The sequence below is a fragment of the Bolinopsis microptera genome, chromosome 3, assembly GCF_026151205.1.
Source record: "Bolinopsis microptera isolate Bmic1 chromosome 3, MBARI_Bmic_1.0, whole genome shotgun sequence".
NCBI classification, from domain to species: domain Eukaryota; kingdom Metazoa; phylum Ctenophora; class Tentaculata; order Lobata; family Bolinopsidae; genus Bolinopsis; species Bolinopsis microptera.
This window is the reverse complement of record NC_087074.1, coordinates 1,270,027-1,291,558: the sequence shown is the minus strand read 5'-3', so window position 1 is coordinate 1,291,558 and position 21,532 is coordinate 1,270,027. Positions and strand designations below refer to the sequence as shown.

The 21,532-nt window shown below is 36.6% G+C and overlaps 2 protein-coding genes across 4 annotated transcripts in view; both read right to left on the bottom strand.

Annotated features, from left to right (window-relative positions):
- The window catches only part of LOC134813008 (uncharacterized), an 84,066-nt gene that overhangs the window by 36,063 nt on the left and 26,471 nt on the right, over positions 1-21,532 (bottom strand). Inside the window, exon 1 of one of the 3 annotated variants that reach the window (XM_063820667.1) lies at positions 365-481. The exons of 1 other annotated variant lie outside the window; for it this stretch is intronic. In XM_063820667.1, coding sequence (XP_063676737.1) covers positions 365-392 — 28 coding nt within the window. In that variant the 5' untranslated portion in view covers positions 393-481. Of the gene's footprint in view, positions 1-179; positions 482-21,532 lie in introns of those variants that run through there. One more of the 3 variants, XM_063820668.1, reaches the window with a different exon arrangement.
- Positions 16,781-20,350, bottom strand: LOC134812428 (uncharacterized). The gene is made up of 9 exons (XM_063819840.1): positions 19,931-20,350; positions 19,563-19,744; positions 19,266-19,369; positions 18,974-19,088; positions 18,650-18,795; positions 18,347-18,467; positions 18,031-18,186; positions 17,678-17,890; positions 16,781-16,815 (listed from the first exon to the last, which is right to left on the bottom strand). The coding sequence occupies exons 1-9, from the start codon at positions 20,050-20,052 to the stop codon at positions 16,781-16,783; spliced, it is 1,194 nt and encodes a 397-aa protein (XP_063675910.1). The 5' UTR covers positions 20,053-20,350.

Below are 21,532 nucleotides of genomic sequence, written 5' to 3'. Positions count from 1 at the left end.
TGTTGTTCAGATTCACACTGCTATATAATCAATTGCCAAACAAGCCCAGGCATTCACTTTTACGGCCCCTTTCCTTTTCTATGTTCAATTCCTTTGTTCAATTCCTTATATATCATACAATCTAATTTAGGGCACAAGATATGATGTATAAATAGAATGTAACACTATTTTGCACTTACTAAGACAAACAATAACCATCTTTCTTGACTGCACATTCAACGAACGATGATGCAAGTTTTGTAGAGAGAGAAAAACGGCGATGCTACTTCAGAAGTTTCCCAGAAAATAAGAAGGGTGTGATCAAGAGCACATGCTTACAAATCAGATCAGAAAAATAGAAACGGAGTAATGGCATGATACTTACTGAGTACGTATACAGAATTATGAGGCATTGTACGCAAAACAGGGGGAGAGTGGTAGTATAGCTGTCTTCTAGAGAGAGAGAGAGAGAGAGAGAACTGTTGGTAATCCAAGCCGTGTGAGTGTCAGTAAAGTAACTGAGCAACTGTCAGCACCACTGCTGTAGCCGCCAATCAGCGCGCGCGCCTACCCTCCCATGTGACTGGCAGCGTGCCAATTATCAGGTCAGAATGAATCACGTGACGCAGGCTGAAGGTCATGTGAGGCGCGGTAGAGGAGTATACCGGACCATGTGCGACCCTGCCTCCAATGCCAGCCGCCAGAGCAGACCGGCAACAGAAATAAAGTTGTTAAGTACTCTCCTAAAATTATATAGCAGTGCTAGACCGTGAGGTGTGTCTGGTGGGTACGCGCATTGTGCAAACTGGCTGTGTTCAACTGCATGTCTGGTGGTGTACGCGCATTGTGTCAAACTAGCTGTGTTCAACTGCTTGTACACCTTCCGGCCCTGTCAACTTCCAGCTGCAGAACAGGGCTGACACAGTGAAACTTACGCAGTGGTATGTGCAAACTCCTGCAGCCAGCCCTTGGTACGCTTACTGACTGTAGACCTTGACTTTAGTTATTAGATTCCAGGCTACAAACAGCAAACTTAATGATACAAAAATGAACAGCATGAGCATAGGTGAGAGGAATTAACTATAAGGCTTGCATACTTGAGAACAGTTCGAACTTGATCATTGCGGAGAGATCTGAGAGTGAATTAGCAACTGCCGGATTTTTAAGGCAGAGATACATCTTGATTTCACTTCCATGCAAGGCACAACCTATCTCTATCGTTTATACAAGGCAGTGTGAGGATAACCACCCAGCACAGAAAATACATATAAAGTTAAGATTAGAGAAGTCGGTGAACGTGTGGACACCGTGGCCATACCTAACATACTTCATGATAAAAACAAGAAGAGCAGCTTCTAAGTATATGAGCGATAGAAAATATGAAGCTGCTATGCCTTTGCACTAAAGTTAACTGTATGCTATATATAGATTTGGTCTCTTGTCACAAAGTCATGAAGCTGAACCACGGAAACACAAGTAGTATTGTATATATTGGTTGGTTGCAAGTGCAGACAGCGTCCTAATCATACAAACATACCGCAAAATCCAAGGTGGGATTTGGCTCTCTCACCACATACGCAATATAGAGGGAGAGAGTTATTTTTGATCCAATACCGAGAGCTAGAGAAGTCACAAAGTTTTAAGAGCTTAGGCTCTGCCTGCTGAATACCACCTCTAACTGTACATACCAGGTAACCAGTGAACCAGGAACCAGGTAACCGGTAACCAGGAAAAACAGTAACCAGGTAACCAGGAAACGAGGTAACCAGGTATCCAGGAAACCTAGGAAACCAGTTAACCATGGTAACCAGGTAACCAGGTAACCAGGGTAACCAGGAAACCAGGTAACCAGTAACCAGGTAACCAGGTAACCAGGTAACCAGTAACCATATAACCATGGAAACCAGGTAACTCAGGGTAACCAGTAACCCAGGAAACGGAAAACAGGGTAACCAGGTAACCAGGTAACCAGGTAACCCAGGTAACCAGGTAACCGGGTAACCAGGAAACCAGGTAACCGGTAACCAGGAAACCAGAAACCAGGTAACCAGAACCAGGTAACCGGTAACCAGGTAACCAGGATTAGGCTCTTGCCTGCTTAATACCAACGCTTAAACTGTACATTACCAGTAACCAGGTAACCAGGTAACCAGGTAACAGTAACCTCAGGAAAACCCAGAAAACAGGTAACCAGGTAACCAAGGTAACCAGGTAACCAGGTAACATGTAACCGGTAACCAGAACCAGGAAAACAGGTAACCCAGGTCACCAGGTAACCAGGTAACCAGTAACCAGTAACCAGGTTACCCGGTAACCTGTTACCAGGAACAGGAAACAGGGAACCAGGTAACCAGAAACAGTCACCAGGAAACCAGGTACCAGGTAACCATGTAACCAGGACCAGGAGACCAGTAACCAGGTAACCAGAAACCAGGAAACAGGAAACCGAGGTAACCGGAAACCAGTAACCGTAACCCGTAACCAGGTAACCAGGTAACCAGGATTAACCAGGTCAACCAGGAAACAGGTAACGCAGGTAACCAGGTAACCAGGAAACCAGGAAACCAGGTAACCAGGTAACCAGGTTATCCCAGGAAACCAGAAACCAGTTAACCAGGTAACCAGGTAACCAGTAACCAGGTTTAGGCTCAGCCTGCTGAATACCACGCTCTAATTGTACATTTCATAATGCGTGCCTATTACAACCTTGCACGTGTTTATGTAATGACCACAAGCTGGATGTAAGAAATAGTGCAACGAGACCGCTCAATATTTTGATCTGTACATGCTGACACTAATGTCTGTTTGATAGAGCTCAAATGATATATCCACTCAGCAGAAAACTATTCCGAAATACAGATGAGCTGTTAAAACAATATATAATATTGCGATATATATTATCAGTAACATTGGGTCAGGATGCACTGTCAAATGGGTACAGTATATGTCACATAAAGCTGGGGTGAAGACACAATTTGCCAGTTTGCCCTAATTAACAAGACATGACAGCCCGAGACTCCCCACGACTTTCTAATTTACAATTTGTATCACATCCATTCCATGCTCCCAACCAAGCAGCGTGTTTCCCTCAATTCAACACAATCTGGAATAATTCACAGGCCAGTAACTAGAGTTCTCTTCTAATCTGAGAGAGGTATCAGGTGTCAGGTGTTGACAGTTCAGAGCGATATGATGGAGATAATAATCGGCTGGTATACCATATGCCATGGACAGATGCTATTCCCTAGAGAGAATGAAAATTTTAAACCATACATTTAAGTATACATATAATATACTGGGGGAGAAGTTATAGTTTTATATCAGGTGATGCTCATGGAAGATGATCAACAAAAGTCTTGTATGGATACCTTTCTTACTTGCACAGGAGTATCGCTTTGACCAGCGGTTATATACAAGTAACTGCACAACAGAAAAAGCAATGTTGCAAATGACTTATTATATAAAGGAAACTCGGAACACAGGTATAGAGAAGGCTGATTATCTTATCTCAGAAAGAATACACCTTGGCCTCATGTTTGGTTAACATATTTTCGGAACTCGGATTTCAGTGTTACTTTCAAATGGAAATTCTGAAATATATTAGATGTAGCTGTTAAATTAATACAAATTTTAATTTCCTTACTTTTTGCTTCCCTTCGAAAAAATATGCAACAATAGCAAATACTAGTTAATTTTGATTTAAGATGATGAATTTACCAATGGTCAATATAATCCATTCAAATCACTGAGGATTGATTCAAATTGGAAACAACAGCAAAAAATGTTTTTATCAAAATGTAAAACAAAGCAAATCAAAACAAATCTACAAGTTAATCCATAAAAGTTAAGTCATTCATACTCACGTTCACAGTAAAGGTTCCTTCCTAAATAAAAAGGTGAAGTAGATCCTAAGTTTTCAACATTAATATGCTAGTCCCCTCTGGAATAAAAATCTTGAAATGATAAAATATTTTTTATATTAAATCAAAGAAAATGTACAACCTGTTTCAGTCAAACCAGGTGAAAAAACAATGTATGGATGATAGGTGTATTTTATTGATTGAATTGAATCCATCGAAATTACTATAAATACAATTAGCTCTTTGTTTTTATAAAACCTTTGCTTGTTAATATATTATTCATATGTAACAATCATAAACAACGCTCATTCACCTCATATGATGCTTATTCTTAATGCCTTTACTTATGAGAATCCTATCCTGATTAAATAACGGATTGGTCAAACCAAAAGTGTGTTATAAGTGAATTGGATTTGCAGATATTGTAAGATATCATGTAACTGGTACCTGATGTGCACAATCAACAGCGAAAATCAAGCAGTTGTAAGTTACTGTAAGAAAGGATAAACCATGAAAGCAGCCTTTTTTATCTGGCTATCAGAGGGCTGTATCAAACTTCAAATGTCCATGTGCAATGTTTTATAAACCCTTAATTACCATACCTCTCTTAAACAGACTGTGTATATTATATGCTCATTCAGCCATCGTGATATAAGTGGCACAATTATTTTTTGGCAGGTAATTATTCAATGAACATGTAAGAATGATGTTAGCACTAAAAATATGCAGATCCAACATTGTTAGATTATGTAAAAAGCACAAACGTTAACAATTTATTATCTCACTGTTTTGAAATCCTTATCAAGTAATCTTGAAAAAGATCAACTGAACAGCTGATCCAATTAAACGATAGCTTAATTTTATCAATCAAACAAAGATTTCTGGAGGTCCTGTTGTAAACCCAAATTATTCCGAAAACATAAATTTGTACCAAGGTCTAACAATTTTTGGATGTAAACTTGTTTTGACCCTCAATCCTTGGATAGGATTAATTGTGAGGGCAAGAAAAAGGAACTACAGAAAGCAAACTGAATAACTTAATAAGTCATTGAAATATAGAGAAAAACTTTGAAGTACTCAGACAGATACAACAAAAAAATTCAGTTGACATATTATTTTAAAGCATATAATGTGTCACATCTTAATAAAGGTAAAAATACCGCTATATCTTATGTTAAGTAACTTTTATAAAGTTTCTACCATTAAGGGTCAAGTCCTAATAATGCTAAATCTGTAACTTGAATAATGACAATATTCAGTAATAATTTAATAGTTGTATATTAACACTACATTCAATTAGTCCTCCTTCATCCCTCAGGTATTCACACAATCAAGCTGAATGAAATAACAAATCATAATGGCAATATGTTGGCAGTCTTTGGTCTCATACTGCTTCCTAATTTTCCTTGGCATGGATGTAATACTTGTTAAGCCCCACAATACAGCAGTGGAAGGAAAGCAGAGAGATAAGGGAACTCACGATTCAAATAAGTAGAAATAAATTCTCCACTACTTGTTGGCCTTTGAATTGCAAGCATGTACAGCATGGCATTAGACAGCTCATGACAGTCTATTTCTATGTCCCTCCTTCGTATGAAAAGGCTTTCAAGAATCCTAGATTCTTATTGACATATGGAGATATAACATTGATTGTGCATCAAAAGTTCAAATGAGGAGCTTTAGTGCTATTGTTAAGCTTAAATAATCATGGTATTATTTAAGGTGTCCCACACACGACTAGTTCACACGATGTTCTGAATCTGCATAAGTGATGGGGCCGGGTCCCATTTAAGGTAAAACAAAATTTTTTAAGCAAAACAAAAACAGCTTGTGTCTAAAATTAAAGTTTCCCATACTTCTTAACTGCAGTTAGCGAACACACAAATAGGCATCAGGGCTGAGTCCAGGTTTCAAGCTGTACTAGCTAATATAGAGAACTATAACACATGCTAATGTTTATTTTCATCAAAACTTAAAAGCAATGCCCATGGATGGCCCATGAAGAATTTGATTAAAAGTTTAGAATACATGTGTAATGGGGTGGCCAGTGATCGCTAGGAAGGGGCCCGTAATAGGATGGTTGCAGTCTCGAGTGGGCCAGTGATCGCAGAATGGACCCGAAATAGGAAGTTTGCAGACTTCGAGTGGCCAGTGATTCGCTAGAAGGGACCCGTAAAAGAAGGTATTCAGTCTCGAGTGGCCCAAGATTCGCTAGTAAGGACCGTATAAGGAAGGTTTGCATGAACTCGAGTGCCCCGTGATCGCTAGAAGGGATTCCGAATAGGAAGGGTTGCAGTCCGATGGCCCATTGATCAGCTAGACGGGCCCTAATAGGAAGGTTGCAAGTCACGAGAACCGTCTTCTGCCATAAATCCTAAAGGACGCAAATAGAGACTTTTGAGCAATCTCCTTTGGTCGACTCAGCCAATGATCTGGAATCCCGTGATTGAGGTTTAAATGAGGCGAAGCCCTGCCTAGAAATCGATCAATGAAACCGATCTTTAAGGGTTCCCTCATAAATCTTATATAAAGTTCCATTTACACATGGAGTCTCCCATTCACCCTTATTTTGGATTATAATTACTGCTTTAGTCGCACTTATTGGGGGCAAGTGAAGACCTCAAGCTGATCCTAGCTCATCATATGTGATTAAGAGTTAACAATACAGATGGGGTGGAACTAACAAGTTTCACACTGCATCAGAATCAACGGTATCGAAATACGTGATTGACGTCAAATATGGGGAGGCATGCAGGAAGAACTGAATTAAAATGATCCCTTAAGTGCAAAAACAAAAAAGGATGTCTTAAAAAAAATTAAATTTTTTGAAATTCATTTGAAAGTATTAGAAAATATGGTACACAAAGAACTAACCAAAATCACGAAAAAATTTATAATTGGTAGCAATGAATTGTGCTCTGGCCAATTGCAACCCTTAAAAATTTGATTGTGCTCTGCCAATTGCACCCTTGATTTAAATGAATGTATATCTATACTGATTTAAAGTCCTGATAGCAAAAAAAATCACGAAAATCCTCAAAGATTAAGCCAATTATTAAAATTAATTACGCTCTCTTTCCAGTGCAGCTTTACAAGTAACCAGTTTCGTATCATGCACGTATACATTATAGTAACGAAATAAGGGCCCATAAAATTGGCATCGAATTTGTAGCATCTTCGAATTTTGTGATAAAAATTGGAATTAAAAAATTTATTTAAATGTGCTTGTACCATCTTAACTAATTGTTTATTTTTAAATTAATTTAGAATATCGTATTTTATAATATGTATGATAAAATGTGTCTATTTTTAGAATATCGTATGATCAAAAATGAGCCTCGGTCAAACATTTTTTGTACTAAATTCTACACCTCTCCTCATCATCCTATACATAGCAGACATGACACACACCACCCCCGAAAAGTAAAAAGAACAAGCTGCTACAAATTTTGCTGATGACGGTACCTTTATGATTTCCATTCGAAACATCTCAGGAAGCATGAAAAATGCAGATGGATTGTGACCACCTCAGCAAGTGTGCATCAAGAACAAGCAAGTAGTGAATGTGATACGAATATTACGGAGCCATAACATGAAACTGCAGCTTATAACTGAAATGAACAGAAACCTGCAGAAATTATGTATTAATGGGAAAAGCATCAACAACGACCAAAGCACAAAGTCCTTGGGGTAAAAGTAGATGCAGACCTCAATTTTTCAAGAAACAATTGCGTCTCAAAACTTAAAAGAAGAGCAAAAGAAAGTGGGATTAATAACAAAATCAACTAACCAGCAACTACGGTCTAAACTTTACAGCCTCATCTCCTCTTAAAACAATGGTCCTAACTAAACGTTCAAAACGCATCACCTATTTTGGCTTCACAATTGTCCTAACAATTTAAAAGCTTCGGAATAAAATCATTCTAGAAAATATCTGGATCATTCCTGAAATCCACCAAGGGATTAACCGAACATGCTCACCACCTCCCCACACCACTGATGTGCAACTCGAACACTTTCGGTTAAAATTCCATGTGCAAAGTACTCACAAAGGTGACAACCACTCAGCTACACTCTACCAAGTTGACGCAAGCAGATACCAAGCTTTCATGTCTTAACAATACCCGAAAAAGTACTTCCTATTTGGAAAGAAAATAAGTCACACGAACCAAAAGATAGGACCAAACGCAGCATCATTTCAAGAACTGGTGCCTATTACACTCAGGCAAACATAATGAGCTACAAAAAATAGATCTAGGTTGACCAGCAATCGAAACAAATCTGCAATGCAGAACTGTTCAAAACAACAAGGAGACCAAGATACTATGTGTGATCACAAAGATCAAAAACAGTGGGCTGCTCCTAGACAAAAACAACTTCTTATACGGGCACAACACGAGTAACAATCTGGACAGCCAATAATGACTACATTCACGGCAGCTCACCACTCTCTGGCGAATATCCAAAAGAACCATTTGGTGGTGACAGTGGGTGAGGCCTTTCTTACTGCAACAGCATTCGATGATTCTCCGTACAACCATCACCTATTGTGTCAGAGGTGCAAGACACCAGTTACCTGCACTACAAGAAGAGCTGGGTGTGGCTGACTCAATTCCGATCTGGATGAAGTGTTAACAAAAAGCACACACAAAAAGCCATTCCATTATGCATGCTTTGTAGATCGTAAGATAGGATGCCTTTGACACTGTAAGGTAGGGACCACTCCTTCTGCACAAAATTACATGCCTTGGAAAAACCTGTAACTTCTCAACTCCTAAGTGATAATGTACAAAAACTCTATATTGAGCCCATATTAAAAATTCCAAACTCTTTGTCGCCTAAAATTGATATTGGCAAAGGGAACGGAGCAAGGACACCCCTATCGCCAGACTCTTAAAATCTACAATAATGACTTTATCATCTCTCTCCTGAAATCTTTGTGACTATCAGTTCTTGCTGACGTTCTGATATCACATCCAGGCTGTGGCTGACATCTTGTCCTTTCTTGCTCTAAGTCCCGAGCCTTGACTACAGTCAGCATTTGATAACAATTTCTTGAGCAATAGTATCAGCCTATGCAGCAACAAAAGTTTCTGTCCGACTTCTCCAGCACTATATGCTAGGAAACGAAAAGGCATCTAAAAGAGACCTTTGGCAATTCCACTGTAAGGTTCCACTTGGAGTAAAAATGAAAAATTAAGAAAGGCACCTAATTTTGGTTAAAATATTTCATTCTATACTCTAACCTTACAGGACACAAAAGTTTTTTTTTGTTTCATATTGCATTAAACTTTTGTTTTATCTCATTTCAAAGGTACACTACTCGGAAAATGAAAAAAAATCAATTACAAATTTTCCAAGGGCCACAGTTATGGTATGCATGAATATTTCTCTAGAAACTTCCATACACTTAAGCATAGGCATAAAAATGAGAGCCATGCAAGATTCAAACCGTTACTCTCAAAAAAATTTTTCAATTTCTAAAACTTTCCACAAAGATTGTGTCGCGTCCGTCACAAAATAAAGCAAAAAATAGTTTTTCAGAGCCACATAGTGCTATTTATATTCAAAAACCACTGTAACCTATCCACTTCTGAAGGTAAGGTAATAATGGGTGGGAGAGACCGTAGAAAATTATCAGTGCTTGTATCTTTAAGAAAAAATTTTTGAAGGGTTCCCAACTTTTCGCGTCCGTCACATTTTTTTGAAAATTGCTCCAAAAAATCTTTTAAAACAGACTTTTAAATAATGCATTTGTGTTCAAGCGAGACCGTGTTCTTAACAAAACGATGTGCAAATCGAAATTGGACAGAAAAATAACTGAGTTATGTATATTTTGTATATCCCATATATGGCGATAATGAAAAAGGCTCACTTAATAGCCATTATATCCATATTTCATAATTTTGACTAAAACCAAGACAAATTGAAGTCAATAAGGTTAACTACGTTGACTAGACTCTAAATAACTTCAATGCAATTCAATAATTAATTTACTGATTTTGCCATTTTCTTTGCCTTAACCTTTTTCAGGGGTAATAGGGCACAAAAAAAAATGGACATTACCCTATTTTTCGCTATTTTTGAGTAAAATTCAATAACTTCCACATTTTAAACACTAACTTTTGATATGGTCTCAACAGTGTGATGTGTTGAACAGAGATGAATGTTTAACCAAGTTATAAATTTGTACAAGTAGAGAAATAATTGCTGCCCGCCTAATTGATAACCTCGCGGTAATGCCCAAAATGGACGATTTTGGCTATTGCATACCTCGTGGAAGTACTAGCGGCCAAAAAAATTGCAATAAACATAGAATGAGGTCACAGAACAAGATAAAAGTGTCAAATAGAAAATTTGGAAAAATTGCAAAAAAACGTGTGTCGTCACAGCCACGTCCGTCACAATAGAAATATGGCCCACGCAAAACAAAACAGAGCATCTCCAAAAAACTGATCTCAGAAATCCCTAAAACCTTTTTTCTATCACTCATGTCAAATTAGAGATAATAGATCACGTTTTGAGATAGATATGGGGTACCTTCGAGAGTATGACACCACCAAAAAAAAGTGATCCATATTTAAGTCGCTCCGTCATAGGGGGTGCTACCACAGAAGTAATAACGGTAGGGGTCTGAAATTTTCACAACAACCTATAGAAAGGTTAAAAGTGGCATAATAAAATACGAATATAAGCTGAAAAGAAGCAACATCCTGAAAAAACACAACATTCGTTTGAACTTAAAAAATGGCATAATCGTGGTGTCCGTCACGGTGGAATAGCCCCATTTATCAAGATACAAAGTCTTGAAACAACTGAGAAAGATACTTGAAAACCTCTTGTCTCCTTGAATTACAGGAGGCTCAGACCAAACTGCATCAAAGGTCATTAAGCGGGTGGCAGCCATAAAATGGCCACAATAACTAATGTGCTCATGTCTGATGCTTTCTTTAGAACAAAACTGATCTTCTCTCTTCCTCGAAGAGTCCTCATAACTGTTCGATGAATCGAGATGTCAGGAAGAAGCTTGTAAAAATGCTCATGCTGGTTTCTTTCTATCACTTGTTTCCATCGTGAAAATATTTATGATTATTGGATATTATACTAATGAAGCATCTCCAATCAAAAGAGAACCAGTTAATTTTATCTTTGGTTTAACTTTCTGTGATTGACTCGTAATTTTCGTCCCGGCCGATGGGATGATGCATGCTCGCCATTTAAGCTATACTGAAGATGACACGAATTTCTACAAACCACACACAATATTATAAATAAATCACATTGTCCCTTATGGCGCAAATTGCCAACTTAATTTTGATAAATTCCTAGACGCCATCCGTCGGGTGAGAGTTTATCTGAACCACTGCCTGCCCCTACAATTGCGTCACCACTGTGAGGCAGCAATTTTAGTTGTTTAGTTTGTGTTGAAAGAACATTACTTGATCAATCATTCCTTCGGATTTTTAATAACGATGAGCCATGATATACCGTCATACTTAGACATTGGATCAATCTTATTATATGATTATATTTTTATAAACGAACTTGGCACACAAAGATAAAATGGCGGAGGATGGCGGCACTTCTATAAAAAAAACGACACTTTCAATTTACAGAATGCTTCTAAGATAAGACAAATATTATCAGACTATAACATGCATGCATGAGTAACTGGTGATAAGCCTTCGGTAAAAACGATCCGGAAAAGTCAATGCGGCACTCGGTTCCTTGGAATGTCGACGGTATATTGTCCATATCTCTCTTTTTTAAAATTGGGAATTGGAAAGTTTTAAAAAGAATAAGATTTAAAATGACTTGTAAATGAACTTTCATTTTTTGGAATTTTTCGAAAGAAGTTTTAAAACAAGAATTGCAAAGTAAACCAGTTCAACAGTAATAATGAAAAACAAACACGATTGATTACTGTGGTTCCCATCCTTATGTAGCAACAAATAAACGTTTTTATAAATCTTTACCCCACTGGAATATGAATAAATTAAATTTTGTAATGTGGTTTTTATATTCATGAATTAATATTTGATAAAATTATAACACTTTAAATTTGATAAGAAATATTTATTTTTTCATGTAGTGGTGATGATACTTTTGTAGACATTAGTGATGATGTTATGTCATAATTTTACTTTACTTTACTTTTACTATCTACTTCTGCTTTCGTAGTTAAACAATAGTGAGTTCAAATTTACAGCTGTTAAACCGATAAGTATGAATGAATGAATACCTGACAATCCGCACTCTTATAATCCAAAAGCATGAGTAACTCGTAGTGTATGTATTGATTTCTAGAAACTTTAAATTAATTTTGGCCTCACAGTGTCCACGAGAAAGTGATCGCCGCGATATGGTTTTAGTAAATTCGTCATTGCACCTTCAAACTTAAATTATTCCACCTTTATACAGGATGCAGTCAACCAACGCGCGGGCTTTATTTTTATGATAGGATATGTTTTTGATTGTATCTAATAAATACCAAAAATTTAAATTTGTTTTCCTAATTTGTTTTCCTAATCCAGGAACCACATTTAAAATTGTTTATCAATCACAAGTAAAATCATGCCAAATGTTAAATTGACTAGCAATTCTAAACCAGCAGACTGCTAGAACATTTGAATAATGATTTTAATTAAAGTGCAAGCGCGAGCGTCGTTATATTTTAACATTCATTACCATATCAATTGATAGATTGTTATTTTAGTATTTACCTAACTGCTATTTTTTTATTTTGCCCTCCCATCACAAGAAGCTGAAAATCTTAAATAAAAATAGCGTTGCGCTCGGTATTGGTATTGGCTAAATATATTATTTGTTTTTATTGCATCAGTTTCAATTTAATATGAAAAAAAATTGACTTAAGTGTAAACAACAATTTTTAAAACCAGCTTTGCGCGGCGCTCATTACAGCGAATAGTCCTAAGATAGTTTATTTAAAAATTAAACGCGCACCATTCTCTTTAGACAGGATTCAAGTCTTTATTAGTTCTTAAAAATTGTACAATTTTTAAGAACTTAATTTACAAAATTAAAAAATTTTTTTGTGAATGCCAATTTATAACATGTTTATTGCCAAATCTAATTATCGCGATCCGATCCACCGACTGGCCGCGCCAAAGTATTTTAAAGACAACACTGTTAATCGTATAATCAAGAAAAACCCACTTTACACCTTTGTTGTTTCTGCATTAAAAATAAGTCTCAAATTTTAAAATAGAGACAAAATCAGAATCGTATAGTACATCGTAATAACATAAATCGTTAAAAGATGGATGATAATTAATCACTCTACACTCGACTGTCAGCGTGACATTTTCAACTCGTTCTCTAGCTTGGTCCGAACGACCCTATTCGAAACCTTAACCCTCTTATCTTATCCCAACCCTGAACCCTAACCAATCCTAACATAAAGCATATGCTGAAAACACCAAACCCTAACGAGAAATTAGACTAACTACCTTATACGTCATACACGTGATCGAGACAGTTTATACGCCTATAACTCGTCAGGGACATTTTAAACCCTATGTCATGGGGAGATTTCGAATCAGCGTCCGAAAATATCATCGATTGAAGTTTGTTTATAACTTGTCGGGGGCCCTGTAGAACAATCTGAAGAATCGACTGTAGATGAATTTAGTACGCACGTTATAATAAAGCTATTGACTATTTATCAATTTAACTTAGTTAATGAATGGACCTCACCCTTACTGTCACTGTTACAAGAATTCAACTTGTGTGATATGGCAAGTCCCCCTTTTTGACTTAAAAATTTTTATATTTTAACTGTAAATTCCAAAAAAAAGTCATGGATCATAAGTTATTAATCTATAAAATATCAATCTCGTAATTTAACAACCCATCAATCATGTTATTAAGCCATTTGGGAACAGAGGTGCGAGTAAAGACTTTGTTGATAAATAGGTTTTAGATTGAATTTGGAGCCACAAGGCCAATGTTGATTTTCTAATGTTTCTCCCAATATTGATATAGGAAAAATATATTGATTTTTGAATTTTTTTTTTTTTTTTATTGAATGTGTTGTTTTTTATATAAGGACATTTGTGACAATCATTGTATCTATCAGTTGCAGAAACGTTTTGTAGCAAAAATCAGAATAATCAGTAAAATTAATTGGAACTGCCAAAAACCTGTCCAGGTATAATTGAATATCTATTTTAGGTAATTGCTAATTATTGTTTGTTTTTAGTTAAACGAGGATCTGAAACAATAGGTTCCGTACAGACTCAACTCTGCACCCTTGTCAATATGTTCATTATAGTGAAACAAATTTAGTGAAACAAGATTTAAAAATATTATCCTTTATTTTCAATCAATAATATACTAATATATATAAGCCTCCGTTTTTGAAATTTTAAATTAAAATATATCACATTACATTTAAAAATTCAATATCATTTATATAGTCAATAAACTGGCCCGAGCCAAAGCGCGCATATCTTAAACATGATTAAATTTTTTATGATTTTACGACAAAAGAAATAAATTAAAAATAACCGTGGATTTTTTATAAAAAATAAATTATAATCATACCATAAATCCAAAGCCAGCTTTGTAAAAATTTACTTTTCGATCAAAATATATCGTCAATCTAAGGTATTTTACAATGCAAACATTTCATTAATTTACATACAAAGCGTACTCCAGCCCCTGCACGCATCCGTTCTTAATGCGTCGCGGCTCAAGCCGCGCACGCACGTATAATTTTATACTTTATGCTTTTACTAATAAATACGAGTCAATTGTACGTTCTAAAATGGTCATGCTTGTGTAAACCGAATCCATGAGAATAAGTGACAATGAAAAGGACCCAGGCCTGTACGTCATTTTTCGGACCCCTGTGGACCACTACTCTTGAAGTCGCTCCACACCTATTGAACCATATTAAAACTGTTATATAATATATAACGACCATTTGACAATTATTATCATTAATCTATAACTAGCAGTCCTTGCTGAGGGGGTGAGAGTAAACGCTTCACAAACTAAAAGTCTTACAACATACAAAAATTTAAAACCATCAACACGGTTTATAGTTCAATCAAGGGCCAATTTGTAATACCTCTATTTCGTTGTAATATCTAGTATAACTTTCACATCTTTTTATTTTAATACTATAAAAAATACAATAGGAAAAACATGTTTCGAGTAAAGAAGGTTGGTCCCGTTATTAACAAAAGTAAACCAAAAGTCCATCAGGGACCCCACGGTCGAAAAAGTACACGGCTATATGCAAGCTCTTGTTTTATAATGTTTGAAATAATTTAATATTTCCTTAATTCCCCAAAAAAAATTTGGGCGAAACCAAAAATTTGAGCGGGCCTCTCGCCCAAACTTTTTGTCAGACCAAAGTTATTTGCATAAATCTTTCCGTCTGCCAAATTTTATTGCATAACCCAAACTTTTGCATCGCTGCCTGTGGCCCTGAAATCAATAGAAAGATGGCTTTTTCTTCATAGTCAATGAAATAATATTTGAAATTTAGTTTTCTAATCTGTCATTTGTGGCTTGAACCATAAAAAGGCTTATATTGAAATGAATAAAATAAACCGGAATAGTTAACAGCTACTAAAAAAAGAAATGGCTACAGGTACGTCAGCTGATGATTATAAACCAAGATCTTCAAATGGATTATCACCACCGTAAAGTCTGATCTACAAGCATCAGTTATACCCGACTTTTCAAAGCCATTTCCTTATTTCATATGGCCTCCCTTTTAAATTACAAAAAGTGAGCCAGATGAAAGTAAGGAAAGGCTTTGAAAGTCGGTATAACTTGATCTTTGAAGAATCAGACTTTACGGTGGATGTAATCCATTTGCAGATCTTGTTTAAATCTCCAGTCTGCGAACCGTGTAGCCATTTTCTTTTTATAAGAAGCTGTTAACTATTCCAGTTTATATTCTATTCATTTCAAATATAAGCCTTTACTTGGGTTTTCCCCAAAACCCCCCCCCCCCACAAAAATACAGATAAGAAAACTAAAATTTCAAATATTAATATCACTTGAATATGAAGAAAAAGCACCTTTCAATAATTCAGGGCCACAGGCCCAAAAAAAAAAAAAAAAACAGAAATGCCAAAAAGGTTGGTTTTAGCAGAAAAAAAATTTGTCAGACGGAAAAGATTATTCCAAAAAATTGGTCTGCAAAAAGTTTGGCGAGAGGCCGCACAAATTTTGGTGCCCAAAATTTTTTGGGAATAAAGAAAATATATATCTTATTCAAACCATTATAAACAAGAGGCTTGCCAATAGCGAGTAACTTTCGACTCCGGGAGTCCCTGTTGGACTTTTGTTTCGTTTTGTTAATAATCGGACCAACCATTTCTTTCTCGAAACATGATCCTATTGTATTTCATTATAGTATTAAGGAGAAGATATACAGATATACACGAAATAGAGGGTATACCAAATTTTGGCCCTTGATATGAACTATAACCGTGATGATGGTTTTAAATTTTGTATGTTTGAAAAGCACTTTAGTTTGTTGAACGTTACTCCTCCCCCACAGCAAGACAGCTAGATTATAAAATAATGAATTAATAATTGTCAAATGTCCGTTATATATATATAACAGATATAAATGTCAAAGTTGTGGAGCGGACTTCAAGAGTAGAGGTCCACAGGGGTCCGAAAAAGCCGTCCGGCACATGGGTCCTTATCCCCCCCGTTTATGGTCACAAACTCAATTGGATTCGGTTTACACAAAGCAAGAACATTTAGACTACACATAGACACGATATTTATTAAAAGCAAAAAGATAAAATAAGAACGTGCTGCGCGGCTTGAGCCCGCCGCTAAGAACGGATGCGTGCAGGCTGGAGTACGCTGTATGTTATCGCAAAATTCACGGTTTCAAAATCCCATGTGAAATCGGGGGAGTCTTCTGTAATGTCTTCTCCTAGACGTCAGGGGTGGGGTTCCTTTACTTTCTCTTTCTCCCCTGAGGAAAGGCGGAGATATAAAGGATTAACTAAGAAATGAAATGTTTTTAACCTGATTTCGCTTTACTTTATTTTGAAATATTGAAAGGGAGGTAGGGCCATGTAAAACATCAAGTTCAACGTTAATATGTATCAAAAATTCTTTTACCTTTTCCCTTAAAAAAATGTAACATTTAAGAAAAACCTGTATATATTTAACCGGGGAAGGTTTTATTAAAACAAAAGTGTACAAAAAAGTTTGTTTAGCGGGGCTTCAAAATAAGTGAAAATCGTCTTCCGCTTAACATTAGTTAAACTTACCAAGGCACGTGCAGCTCTTATTTTTTTAAAACCCCCCCCAAAGCCCCTCTAACAGCATACTTGTCTACCCTAGCCCACTTGTGAGATTTCCTTGTGGAAACCTTCTTTTTCCCCCTGATTAAACGTTAACTTACCCGGGGGAATTAGAATAAACCCCCCCAGAATTCATGTAAAATTTTTTTTTTTTAATGGAATAAACCTCAACAATTAAAAAGACAAAAGTAGAGCACACAATAGTAATCACGTCAATTATACAGGGTATACACTTACAGCTGTACAATGTAATATTATATATGTATAGTTATACTACATACAGTTGCAGTACAAAGTACAAAACTTGGCTATATTTGTATTCTCCCCCCCCCCCCCTATTCTCACCCAATTTGTCCTGCTCGTGAAGGAAGCCCCCCCCCCCTATTCTCACCCAATTTGTCCTGCTCGTGAGGGAAGGCCCCCCCCCTATTCTCACCTAATTTGTCCTGCTCGTGAGGGAAGGCCGGCTCCACCTATTCTCACCTAATTTGTCCTGCTCGTGAGGGAAGGCCCCCCCCCTATTCTCACCTAATTTGTCCTGCTCGTGAGGGAAGGCCGGCTCCACCTCTGATATATTAATAGGAATTGCGTATTCAGCAGAGATAAACTCAGTGAGCCCACTCCATTTGCTAGCAATTGTAGGGAGACCCATAGCCATGGCCTCCATCGGGGTACGACCCCAACCTTCGCCATGTGTTGAGAGCACAAACGCATCAGCACTCGCGTAGTACGAGGGGTAATCTGGAGTAATAAAAGTGAAATTAAAACTAGCTCTGTTAATACTTTGATCATGCCATAGATATCACTGATTTCAGGGAAAAACCGCCCGAATAATATTCTGCTAAATAAAATAACGATGCAATACTTAAGTTATTCTGTACCTTGAGCAGGAATCCTGTCTAATTTAATGATCCTAGCATGGTTAGGGTTATGTAAGGAGTCCAGCTCGTCTTTAAGACCAGTAGATCTGATGGCGAGACAGACCTGGTCTAAACCGGAGAACTCCTCTGTAAAGGCTTCCAACAACACATCCCACCCTGAGGGTTAGGAGATAGTATCCGGTAATGTTACTATGGTGGCTACTGCAGCTTAACATTTGCATTATGCTCTAAAGCTGTAGTATAACATAACATGGTTATCAAACTATCATACAGATTCGAATATATTCTAATTAAAGTAAGACTTTATAGAGTTTACCTTTTCTGTCCTCCCATTTGGAGGAAGCAATGAAAACAAAGTCGTGAGCACAGTGCTTGAAGAACTTTGTCTTGTTTATTGAAGCAGACTTTCTGTCATAAACTTCAGGATCAAATCCCTCCTGGGTAAGGTGGAATTATTCAGACAATAGAAATCAAACAGATTAAATGTAAATAACGTGGTAAAGAATATCACATATTTAGTCATTTTATATTCATACCGAAATAAGTTGATGTATAGAAATTAAAAACCGTCTCGTAATATTAATACATTATCAACTGTTATCAAAGTTAAAAGAGTTACCTTTATAACGACAATACGCTTCTTAACCCCCTCTTTTAAGAAAACAGCTTTCTGAAACTTGCTCGGAACCCAGACCTCGTCTAGATATTTGTTTATCATGCGTACCCAACCTTGGGGCACTGAAGTTGTCTCGAACATACACCTCCCTAGAAATACACACTACACAGTCATGTACCAAATGTACTGAAATACATTCGTCTTACAGCTGATTGTACATGATACGGTGCAATGTATGAACGGAAAAATTTAAAAGTAAGCTAAGCAGATCCCAATAACAATCGAATACAAAATAGCCTTAAATAAATATAAAGATGTGAAACGAACCGATTTTATATTTGTACTTCTTGAAGTTGTAATATTCGCTGAGAAATCTCTCGTAATAGGAAGGTTGAAACTGTAGCATTAGTATCTGGTTATTGTACCGTCTTATCTCTAATCCCTGAATTCAATACACTTAATTGAAGAGACCAAATTTTAAAAGTTTGGTGATAAATTTACACTCTCTCTAAGCTCTCCAAGAGCTTACAGATAAAAGATAGGACAAGAACCAGGTTATTGAGTACATTAAGTGTATACCTGGTTACATAAAGAGTATACATGGTTATTAGGTGTATACCTGGTTATATATAGTTCTCAAAACAAGCTGATCAGAAGTCTTTAAGTCGTGAAATGCACTATCCTCAGCTTTGAAGGGGTTTAGTGCTCTCTCGTTAACCCAACCTGTAGTAAGTACTTTAGTATGCATTGGAAGAATTCATTCTTCAATGTTAAAACATTGTACAGGAATGAAATTGTGGCTGACATAACAGATTAAATATGAACAGAAGAAAGTTATCAATGACAAGAGACAGTAGCTGAAAAATCAAAAATTCATACCACACTGAGCAATTTAATATTTTTCAGAGCAACTTACCAACATAGACATGGCTAGATAGAGGAACCAAGAAATCAATAGCTTCATGAGCAAAGCCAGCCCCAATCATGCCCTGCTGCTGAATAGTAGCACTCCATACTACTGTCAGTTCGTTAGGTACCGAGACCCACGTAACCAATACAAATGGGAACACAACAAAAAACCAGAAACACATCAGGTACCTGGAGAGAAATACAGTGGGACTATTGAAATGATAGGGTTCAATTGAGCATGTTGTCTACAAGTATATGCACAGAAATGCTTCTGGCAAAAAGGTTCCCAGATAATAGTTATCATAATGCTCTTACCATTAATAGGCTAGGCAAATGAGTATTAAGATAACAAATAAGAAATATTTTTCAAGTTACCACATTGCCACCATAAGGTACTTCCATCTCGAGTAGTCCTCAGGTTCAAGGTTTGAAGGTCTCTTGCTGCTGTTCTCCCATTCACTGGGAAATTGAACTCTCCTGGCAACAAGGAAACCCATCACACCAGTTGCTTTAGTTCTTCTACATGTTAAGACTGTATTGGAATATAATAATAATAATAATTCTATACATTACATAATTGAAACAATTATGGCCCCTTATTGTGGGCAGAGTATGTGTATTTGTTGAAGTGTCCTGGTATAAACTTATCTGAGTGACTGCATTAAAATAATTTAAGGAGAGTTATCATAAAACTTTAAGACGAAAGGGATAAATACTAGGACCTAATAAAATCAAAACAAAATGCAGCCACCTAATTTGTTGTTAAGCTTTCTCTTCTCCTTCGATTGACTAGAGGAACCATCTTTGGCGAGTATTAGGAACTTAGACCATTACAAATACCAGGCAGAGCATCTCAATGCTATCCTCTCGTGGGCTATCTTGGCCCAGCCTCTCTTTAAAAAAAATTTAAAAAAATACCGTGCTGTAAGTTTGCAAGGCATGTGGACTAAGTGGGTATTGGAATAGCTAATTATAATTCAAACAGAAGAAATTGGGGTTTGTATTTTTCCAGATAAAAATAGATTCAAACAATATACATAGATAAATTCAGCAATAGTTACTGTCTAACTAGTCCAACCAGTTCAACTATACGAATAAACATTTTAGTTAAACAAATTGGGTTTCGTTATTGCATAACGCCAACCTGTATGAACGCTGCAACAGTGAACCACTGTCAGCTAGAGTGGAGAAAAGTCGACTGAGAATGCTTGATCATGTGCTGAGAGGTTTGGCTGAGCAAATTGGTGCTCTGTTTATTTAGAGAAAGATTAGATAGCATCATTGTGTTTACACTATCTGTTATTTAGAAAAGGAAGGAGGGGTACTGTGATTTAATGTGGCATGTAAGAACAAGGATAAAATTTGCTATGCTAAGAACAACTCTTATCACTCATCGTGGGTACAGAGGAAAGAAGATTGACATTAAACATGACACCCCTATATCAGAAGTCTCGTACAACCTCATCCCTGCCCCGATGATGTGTTTTGAAAATTTGTGTGTATATATTTGATTGTTTAAAGTTCAATTGGTAGCAATGGACCATTTCCGTTACCTCTGTATTGTGCTCTGCTAATTGCAACACTTTATTTAATTGTATGTATATATTGTTTGAAATTTTCTTATACTTTGAGCTATTTAGAACTTTGCTGTATAAATAGTATATATATTGCAATATAAATCAAAGAAGACAATATGTCCTCTTTCTGTACAGTTAATGTGGGTTCTCTTTGAACGTTTGCTGTTGTACCTGTATCATTTAAACAAGAAACATTTAGACAACTAGCAAATTTTGAAGAATCGATGACGTTTTCGCATCTATTTTATTTGGGGCTAATATTTTTTATAAAATTTTTCAAACAGTATACACATAATGTCACAATGACCCTATATTTAAAAAAAGGAAAAAAAATAAAAAAGGGGGGACCCCCAACCCATGTAGCTGAGACACCTCACAGCAAGTAGACCAAAGTGGCTCT